The sequence below is a fragment of the Nicotiana tabacum genome, chromosome 13 (genome assembly GCF_000715075.1).
Source record: "Nicotiana tabacum cultivar K326 chromosome 13, ASM71507v2, whole genome shotgun sequence".
NCBI classification, from domain to species: Eukaryota; Viridiplantae; Streptophyta; class Magnoliopsida; order Solanales; family Solanaceae; genus Nicotiana; species Nicotiana tabacum.
This window is the reverse complement of record NC_134092.1, coordinates 123,509,872-123,520,291: the sequence shown is the minus strand read 5'-3', so window position 1 is coordinate 123,520,291 and position 10,420 is coordinate 123,509,872. Positions and strand designations below refer to the sequence as shown.

At 37.3% G+C, this 10,420-nt stretch overlaps 1 protein-coding gene across 1 annotated transcript; it reads right to left on the bottom strand.

The window, feature by feature from the left end:
* Positions 1-4,512: 4,512 nt before the first annotated feature.
* LOC107791767 (protein FLOWERING LOCUS D) lies at positions 4,513-8,557 on the bottom strand. Its single transcript, XM_016613899.2, has 4 exons — positions 6,570-8,557; positions 5,503-6,264; positions 5,322-5,367; positions 4,513-5,201 (listed from the first exon to the last, which is right to left on the bottom strand). The coding sequence occupies exons 1-4, from the start codon at positions 8,293-8,295 to the stop codon at positions 4,799-4,801; spliced, it is 2,937 nt and encodes a 978-aa protein (XP_016469385.1). The 5' UTR covers positions 8,296-8,557; the 3' UTR covers positions 4,513-4,798.
* Between the last annotated feature and the right edge of the window lie 1,863 nt (positions 8,558-10,420).

Sequence of the window (10,420 nt, the reverse complement as noted above, 5' to 3'; positions counted from 1 at the left end):
TTCCACTTTAAAGACTCCGCTCTTATCACATCAACTTCTTCACGGAGTTTTCCGATCATCTCGATTTTCTGCTGCAACTGTGAGACCGAAAGAATAGCCATCATTCCGGTTTCAAGCCCATAGGCTTTTAAAAGCATTATTACATGTTCGGATAGATCGATCTGATCTTGGTGAGCCCTGGCCAACTCAGCTTGGAGGTCTTTTATTTCCTCTCCCCTTTGGCCCAAAAAGAGCTTTAAGGAGTTCTTCTCATCCGTAACCCGTTGAAGCTCAGCCTCGTATCGACGCAGCTCAGTTCGGGACCGAGAACATGATTCTCGATGAACTGCCACAGCCTGCAAAAAAAGAAGAAACGAAGTCAGAAAAGAAAAGCAAACTTAAAGGTAACGCCATATGATTTAGGGCCTACTTGATTCAAAGCATACTGCACTCCATGAAAAAGATCTGATGCATCACTTGAACCGGCGGTGTCTTCGACGCCGATAAACAGGTCACGAAAAGGATCCTCTCCATCATGAGGCCTATCTAATTCGAGAGACCCCAAAGCTTGGGCTTCCTGAATCGCCCCTGCGGAAAAGGCAGGGAAGGTGGGCGAGCCTTCGATTGCTACTGCCCCAAATGAGTAATCTGGGGCATTATCTTCGGTTCGAAAAGATTCGGGAATAGCCCCTTCAGACAAATCCCCCATCCGTCGGCTTCGATGGGAAACATCTTCGATCTCCAGCAACTCAGGGACTCTACCCGAATCTCTCTCCGATATATCCTCAGTTCGAGGCGGAGCCTTATGAACCACCATCGATCCAGCTGCCTGTGGAGCATCGATGGTCTTCTTTGTTCGGGCCGCCAGAGTAGACCCATCGTTCTCTTCTTCTTCCTCTTCTTCATCCCTCAGACGCAGAACTGATTCTAAGGTCAAAGGAATGTCATTCTTGTTCGGCTTACGAGCCGTCCTCATCTTCAGTTTTGGATCTTCGGGAACGGAAGCTCTTTTCCTTTTATTTTCCTTCACCGATTTTGGGACAGAGGCCAAAGTTTCTTCCTCGATGGACAAGGGCCTCATAACCGCATCTTTGCCCAAACCTGCATATGAAAAATTTTATTAAAATATTTGGAAGGCATCTCGTTCGAATTATCAAAGAGTACGAGAAAGGGGCTTACCGTGATTTTTGGCCTTCCACCGACCCTTTGACAAATCACGCAATGAGCGCTCGGCGTATGTGGAGGTCGAAACAAGAGGTCGTACCCAGTTCTTGAGATCGAGAATTGCTCCGGGCATTCAAGGAACTGCTGCATCACAAAAAGAAGAGTATCGATGAGAAAATAAATGAAAGAACAAAATAGAAAGAAGTAACAGCAGGATCACACTTACGTTTCATATTCCACTCCTCGGGAAAGGGCATCTTTTCGGTCGGAATCAGGTTTGAACTCCTCACTAGAACGAACCTGCCCATCCAGCCCCGATCCCTGTCCTCGTCAATGCTCGAGAACAGAGCCTTGGTAGCCTGACGCTGAAGTTTTATTAACCCTCCTCAAAAAAGACGAGGACAGTACAATCGGATAAGATGGTCGAGGGTGAACGGCATCCCCTCGATTTTGTTCACAAAGTATCAGATCAAGATAACGATCCGCCAAAAAGAAGGATGGACCTGGCCTAGAGTTATCTGGTATTGATGACAGAAATCAATAATAACGGAATCGAGGGGACCTAACGTGAAATGGTAAGTATACACATTCAAAAACCATTTTACGTAAGTGGTGATATCTTCGTCAGAAGTAGGAATTATTATTTCTTTTTTATCCAATTGCAATCTTTCTTTAGTTGTTTGAGGTGCTTTTCGGTTATCGAACACATGTACCTTGATACTAGCTCACATCGGCCAGGGACCGATGAGCCTTTATCGACCTTAAAATCAGAAGTAAGAACACATGCCCCGGGAACGCACTCCTCAGGCCGTGGTTCTGCCGGTATATCATCGGCGACACACTGTGAAGATGAAGCCTTTTCTTTCTGAGGAATGGTTTGTGACGTTTTCGCCATTTTCGAATTCAAATGTGAGGAATAGAAGAAAGTGACAAAGATTTAGTAAAATTGAAGGGGGGCTTTTTGCAAGGAGAAATCACAGATTTGCGGGTAAGCCAGAGAATACGAAAAAAGGGACTTGAGAAATTTGGAAGATTGAAGATGTAAAAGTGGTAAATGATAAAAGGAAGGGTTATTTATAGGTTTAAGCAATGGCGGTTCAGTATCAGTTGTGGCCGACCACCGTCTGACATGCATTAAATGCCTTGAAAGACTAAATCGACGGGACAGCTATCACGTGCGTCAAGATCGAGCCCGATGAAAACGATAGCTTATAATCTGATCGAGCCGTTAAAAAATCATATCGTTTCTCACCACATTCTTCGTGAGAAACGAGGGAACTATCTGTATACGGTCGAAATAGATTTCGGCCTTCGTACGTCTGATCGAGTTCGAAAGATAATCGATCGAAGTGAGACCTCGAGATGGGTTCCGAAGATGGTACAAATAAGCTTCGAATCCGAGGGGCCGATCAATGTCGAGTTCGATATCATTATCAAGCTCGGATCCAAATCGAACTATGATGCAAAGTAAAGCTATCAAGCTTATGATCCAGGGACCGACCAACATTGGCCCCGAATCAATTCGAGAGCTCGAGTCAGAATCGAGTTCAAGCCAAGATCGAGAGCTCGAGTCAAGATCGAGCTCATAGACAAAAGTCGTTACAATCCCACTAGAGGAGAGAATCTTGGCAGGAATTGTAGAAAAACTGATTTATCGTAGGTCTCCCACTGAGTATTTTTAATTACGTTTAAAGCAAGATCCCTCTACTATAAAGGGCATGGTTATCATTTCTGTAAAGGCAAATTTTCATGCTTACATTGTAATCAAAACACTATATTCTCACATAGTAAAGAGTTGTTCTTTCAAGCTTCTTAAATTGATTCCACTTGTTTAGTCCTAAAATCCATCTTCTTTACAACCTTATCTATTTTGCATTCTTTACAATCCATACTTATATTTCTATTTATCCTTACAATTTGTATTAAGTTGCGCCACATATTTTTAGAACTACGTACAAATTCAACTCTATCCGTTTTTCGGGTAAACAAAAATTTTCAATATATTTGGTCAAAATTTATATATTTTTACTAATTTTGTTGTCAATATTTTTAACTACTTTAGGCTTCCAATAGAAAATGTTCAATTGACTACCCTTGAGCCTATATAGCTCTGCCATTACTTGTGATCAACACCTTACGCAACTCTAAAGAAAGTGTTTACTTAGATTTCTTTCATCTAACTTGGTCTAAGTCTTGCAATTTTTTTCTCAATGCATTCTATGAAGCAATAGGAAGAACTCTTACGAAAACAGGAGATTTGATTTATGACTTGATTCAACATAAATATAATATTTCATTCCTTGTAGAATAATGAGCTTGTTTTAGTCATATTTAAGACTAGGGGTGTACATAGGCTGGGTTTGTTCGAATTTTTATTATCAAATCAAATCAATGATATCGAATTTTTAAATTTATAAATCAAAACCAAACCAACAAAGTCGGATTTTTAAATTTCAGTTTTTCTCGGGTTTTTCGGGTTTTCGAATTCTTTTTCGGTAAAGGCTTCATAGCATAAAATATGTAACTTGTGCTCCGAATATTTCTTAAGTCCTAGTAAAATATAACTATATAATATGTTTTCCAAGAAACTAACACAATAATATGAGATAAGTCATAGCATTATACTAAAATATTCAATAACAAAGATAAAATAATAAAATTACATAAAATAAATATTGCTAATTAATAAGCCATAATGAAAATTAACATAATCTAAAAATATTATATAGGTCATGCTAAAATAAGTATAGCTAATAAGTACTAATATTAATTACATAACAAAGCACTAAAGAAAAAGATAAACTAAATTATGCATTTTCATTATAAACCAATATAAAACTAAAATAATTATCCAACACTTTCGTCATTCCTAGTATTGAATTGAATTTCTTCTGTTAGCATTAGTATTGATTTGAACTTTGTTTGAGTTAATATATTTATGGGCTATAAAATTTATTTACCATTCAAGAATGTTAAGTCTAAACTTGAAATAATACGTTAAAAGATAAAACTGTGAAAAAATTTAAAAAATATTTATAAATTATATTATAATAAATATTTATATGTATAAAATATTTTTAAAAATTATATAAATGTACTATCAGGTTTGTTTGGTTTCGGTTTGACTTTTTTTTAGTTAAAACCAAACCAAACCAATTATAGTCGGATTTTATTTTCCAATACCAAACCAAACCACATCGGATTTTTTTTCCGGTTTGACTCGGATTATCGATTTGATACGGTTTATCGATTTTCTTTGTACACCCCCTGTTTAAGACTACTGCAGCAAGCACTAGATTCTTTCAGCAAAGGTAAGAAAGGCGCATGGCTGATGCCCTACACATAAGTCCTCACCAGTAACATTTGTACTCAAGAGATAATTGACTTTTCTTTTGGGAGGACACCAATTTTCTTTTTCAATTGAAGTTTCCTTTTTCATTTTCAAACCAATAAACTCCATTCTTAACAAGTTATAACTATTAAGACTCTATGTTATGACTCTTGCAGATGAGAATTATATCTCATGTGGATAAACTCTTGTAGTACTTAAAAAGTCATCGACGCCACTTCCACCAACATTGGTTGCCTTTACCCCTATCAGCATTTGATATTATCTCAATAGCTTCAATAGTTGTCTGCTACTACATGTTGTGTACTAACTAGCCGAATTTCCACTGGAAGGCGGAGCACATGTTTTCGTGCTATCATCATATGTACTCTGGGGATAAATAGGGCCATTAGTATTGCTTCCTGTCTTTTCTCCGGCATCCAAAATTGGAGGGGTAGAATTACCAATATTACTCTCAAACTTATCACCAATGCCTGCATTCGGAAGCAGATAGACGTAACTACTACCCACTGAATTTGACCCCGTGTTGTCATTTACATCAATATTCAAACTTGGAGAAGCTATAGATCCAATATTGCAAACTGGTTTAGATTCCAAAGTAACATTTGTCGGAGGGATCGAGGTAGAGCAGTTGCCAACTGCTTCAATCCTGCTGCTCTCTGCAGTGGAAGAGGTGGTTCTATTCCCTCCCCCTACTATTTTGGCCTTTCTGAAACAATTCAAAAACAGGATCCAGAAAAAGCTGAGATTCACTCCCAGCAAGAAAAGAAAAGAACAAACTAGAGAGATAAAGAGAGGAAGGAGAAAAGGAAAGGGTGGGTGCTCATACCGAACTATTTTTTGCCTGAGAGTGGTGGCTTTTGACTTCATGACACCTGTTTAAGGAAAATTGTTACGCTTAAATTGATATGTGCTACGGTTTCAATAAAAGAAACAATAAAGCTACTTGCTCTTTCCTCTATATTGAGAGAGAGAGAAAGAGAGAGAGAGAGAGAGAGAGATGATTTCACCAGATTTAAGCGTAAGACATCTGGACCCAGGTTTGCGCCTGCCTCTCTCAGCCTTAATTAAGGCAATTATAGAATCAACCAATGGACCCAAACCTTTTCTACCAACCAGTTTCACCCCAAGCTTCTCAGAAAGGAAATTCAGCCTCATCTCATCACCACCTCTGACCTCTCTAAGCTCAAGGGCTTGTTGCTTGGATAACAAGGCATAAACGTGAAGCTCGTGCTGGTTATTAAAGTGGGATTGAAGCTGCTGAAAGAGTAACTTGTTAGAAAGATGTCGATCAGGCCTTATCCCATCATGACTCCTCGTTTGGGTTCCACTGAAAGTCACCCTCAAAATTGCTGGTGACTTGAGATCAGAACTCTTTCTAGCGAAAATTACAGAAAAGCTACCAAATTCCAAGTCTGGCTCCCTAAATAAATCTGCCAGAACAGAAGCATAAGAATAAGCATTCCTTGATGGTTTTTTCTCAACCTTCAAACTCGTGGTTCTGAGCTTAGCATGGTGGGCCATATTCGCAGCTTCTCTAAGCCCACTAAGAAAAGCTCCGTGCATAGTGGCTGGATAGCGCCTATTAGTGGCCTCGCCAGCAAAGAAAAGTCTGCCATCACCCACACTTTCTGCTAAAATATCATAGTCATCTCCTGATGCCCCTACTGCAACATTAGAGTAAGAACCCAGGCTGAAAGGATCACTTCCCCATCTTGTACAGACAGTTTGGATTGGCTCTGGCACTTCAATTCCTTGCGGTTCATATATACCTGATAGCAATGTTAAAAGTTATCATTAATACATCAGAAACGAGATCCTTAACAGCAAGCTCCATGTATCAAGCATGCCTTTTGAAAAGTAACATTATCTCCAACAAGCTTTACTATGTCTATCTCTTCTTAACCAAAACAACCAAGAGAAAATAACATTATCTCCTAAAATTTTCTTATTCTTTCTGCCCCAAAATTATTGTTCTTTTTCTTCTTGTTACTATGCCGCATTATATCCTTACAACAGAATAAGAAATTAAATTTCAAGATTAAGGAAAATAATTGCAACAAAAACTGCATTTTACCTTTTAGAATTTGAAGAACTTTTGTCACTGCATCGGTTGGAGGCATGGTCTCAAACTTGTGTGCAGCTTCTCCAGCAACTAGAGCTAACAATAAGGGACCACCAGCAACAGTTGCATAGCTATAGAACAAAAAGAATTCACCCCTGCTACAAGAGTTATCAGTAAGATGCCCAAAGGTATCGAGATCAGTGCCCCAGAACACATACGGGAAAAGCATTGCAACCTTATTTAACAATCCAAATCCCAATCTTTTTATTCCATCAAGCTTCTGCTGAGGCAACTCTGGAATGAACTTAATAGAACCACCTTTCAGAACTCCAAGGGGAACAGTGCACAGTGCCATATCTCCCTCAAATACTTGTCCCCCAGCGACAACCTGTACTCCATCGCTACCATAACGAATGGTATGCACAATTTTTTCATAAAGAATAGGTACATTTTCGGCCAATGCCTGAACTAGTCTTCCATTTCCTCCGGGTAGGAAGCAGTGATCCCCTCCCATGTCAAAGGGGTCATCTTGGTCCCAAAATGCTAAAGAAAGCTTAGAAATCAGACCTGCATTGGCATATTCTAGATTAGCAAGATGCCAATTAAACAAACCCATCTCCTCTTCATTCACTCCATCATCATAATCCTGACGGAAGGTCTCCAATGCTGCTCCAAGAGAAACATCCTGAGAAACTTCTCCCATTAACTGCCTGAGCTTGCTTGCCTTCTCCAAAAGTAGGTTATAAGCAGCCTCCACCTTCTGATCCAAATCAGGATCAACTGGCTTCCCATCCACACGATAAAGGGGACATTTGTCTCTAACCTTATGAAGCGTGTAAGATAGCTGCCGTGCCAAGAGACCTAATGGATTCCCTAGCGTCCCGGTCAACACACTCCCTCCTAAATCAGCAGCAGCCACCTTATTCCCGCCTTCCATCTTTTTCGTATAAACCCTTCCACCGGCGCGCTTTCTTCCCTCCAGAACCATAACCTTAAACCCAAACAACATCAACTGCCTCGCTGCAGCCAACCCCGCTAGTCCTGCCCCAATAATAATAACGCTACCCTTACTCGGCTCAGCCGGAATCCTATCCTTAACTACCGGCGCAACTCCAAAATTAATATACCCACGCGACACCACATAATTATAAGCGGAATCCAACAGACCACTACAATGCTTAGGTATAACATCGATGAACATCTCTTTTGTTATCCAACTCGACACATTTTCCCGCCATTTGGAAATTATATGGTTCCTAATAAGAATATAATTAACCTGTTCAATACCACCCACTACAGAAACAACCCCAGCTTCAACTTCCTCATCAGTCAAAGAATCAGCTGGAAAACCAGCCGTTAAAGCAATTAACGCCTCAGTCGTCGCCTCTTTATTAATTACAATAATCTCGTCCAAAGTATCATTAGCAGTAATCGTTCTAACAGCATTTAAATTACCCACAAAATTCGAATTTATTAAAGTGTTTGATGAATTGGGAAAATTGTGATATACCTGATTCAAAGGGAAATTTCGGGGCCTACCTCGTCTCCTTTTTCTCGGAATAGAGAGAGAAAGAAGCTCGTCTGAAATTGAATTAGAATTAGGGTTAGGGCTTGAAATTGGAGTGAAATTGGGAGTAGAATTAGGGTTTAAATTGGGCAAATGAATGGTGAATTGAAGAGGATTGTTACTAGTAATATAAGGTACAGATTGAGGAGAATTATTATTTAAAGAATCCATGGCTGTTACTGTATTTTTGCAACTGTTACAGTACTGGGAAAGAGAAGAGACGATGAAGAAGAAGCGTTCGGGTTTGAGCGGGTGATCCAATATCAAATGGTTTAAAACCCTACTTTTATAAGTAAGATTTTCATTAAAAATCTTGGATTATCAATTCACAGGAAAGCAAAAAAGCATATATGAAATTAAGGTGGATATGTGACAAGTATATAATAAAGTTGAATGAGATATGTATATTGCATTATGAGAAAAATGGGTTTTGATTGTACTTTCATTGATTAGATGAAGGAATATATAATGATTATATCTTTCTTGTTCAACATAAATGAAGATGGAGGGAATTGGGGTAATTTTGATTCATTTTTATCATATTTATTCTTGATTTGTGCAAAATGATTATCAGTTTTGCTAAATCATTTTTAAATGGTTAAAAATTTATGTAGATTAAGATTAGCACAAAAAAATCGAGATGTAACTCATCTGTGGTTTTCAGGTGATTCTGTGATTTTTAATTCGGTTGACAGGAAGAGTGAGTGATTATGGAATCTATGCTAACATATTGATACTGATATCAGAAGTTCATGCCTCACACTTCTTCTTGACTTTGATGGTTTGCGCGTAGGAGGATCATCGAAGGTTGGAGAAAGAGATAGAGAGCTGACTAAAGTAGGGGTAGAGTGGTTGTGTATATCGGTAATTTTTGGCTTTTAAAATCGAAAATGAATTCAATGCAAGTTAGCAGAATCCAAAAAATGATCAAAATAGAACTGATTTTCAATATTATATAAAAATTTCCAATCAATCAATTCAAGTTAATGTGTTGGAACATGTGTTCACCGAATTGAATATCGACCCTTCCCGCATTTAAAGACAAACTAATGTTCTTAAATGTTACTTTCTTATTTCTTAAGATAACATTTCAAAACTATATTTTTTGGATATATATATATATATATATATATATATATATATTGGCAACAAGAGGAACACAAAAGTTGACTCCAATTTTATACATTGTTTTATTGCAAAATACTGAATTTCTATGGACCACTTAAAAGAATTAAAATAATAACTCTCAATTCTTTACGATGCTTAGATCATAAAATATTTTCAGGGACAAGCAAATCAAAAAAGTTTTTGGCTACATCTATAATATATTAAAAACACGAAAACCTTAGCGAAATGTCGTTCGCCTTTTTTGCCCTCTAAAAATAGAGTTCACATTGGACAAGATTGTAATTTAATATTTTTTTTTAAATATTTAGAATTTTGAAATTAAATAAAGTTTTTCTTATGAAACTTTTCCTTATTTCATCTATGTAGAACTCCTAATATTTAGGGATTTAAAATCAAATATAATTAAGACGACGGTTCTTATATTTGGTAAGTTTTGTGCTTTTCTCAACGTTTTTATTTTTCAAAAAGTTTCATTCCTACTTAATGCTAGAAGAATCATAATTTCAATCATATTTGATTAAAATTTCGTTCCTACTTAATGCTAGAAGAATCATAATTTCAATCATATTTGATTAAAATTTCGTTCCTACTTAATGCTAGAAGAATTATAATTTCAATCTTAATTAATAAAAGTTTCATTCCTACTTATTACTAGAAGAATTATAGCTTCAATCTTATTTGGTAAGAACAATCACATACATGTTTTCCTTGTATTAAAATTTCAAGCTTATTTGGTAAAAACAATCACATATAAGTTTTTCATTGGACAAGATTGTAATTTAATAATTTTTTTCAAATATTTAGAATGTCACGACCCAAAATCCATTAAAGGTCGTGATGGCGTCGGATACCGCTGTCATGCAAGCCAACAATACATACTTAGTTTAATTACCTATTTTAGTATTTTTGAAATCAAAATTTCTTTAATCAAATAATAAAGATAAAACTCATAGAGTAAATGATAAATACTTTTAGCAACTAAATTTCTAAACAATTCACAACCATTCCCAAAACCCGGTGTCACAAGTGCATGAGCATTTACTAGGAAATTAAAAATAAAATACAGCATCTGTCCAGAATATAAATTAGACAGGAAAATATAATAACTCTGAAGGAGACTCTGTTGGCTACGGATCGTAATACATAATGCAGCTCACATATGTCCCCA

Bases quoted from the DNA above. Each gene is read 5' to 3' on its own strand.
- LOC107791767 (XM_016613899.2), bottom strand. From the start codon at position 8,295: ATGGATTCTTTAAATAATAATTCTCCTCAATCTGTACCTTATATTACT. The intron at 5,368-5,502 runs GTGAAATCATCT...TTCCTTAAACAG, and splicing joins ATGTCTTACGCTTAAATCTG to GTGTCATGAAGTCAAAAGCC. The intron at 5,202-5,321 runs GTATGAGCACCC...GAATTGTTTCAG, and splicing joins CTCAGGCAAAAAATAGTTCG to AAAGGCCAAAATAGTAGGGG.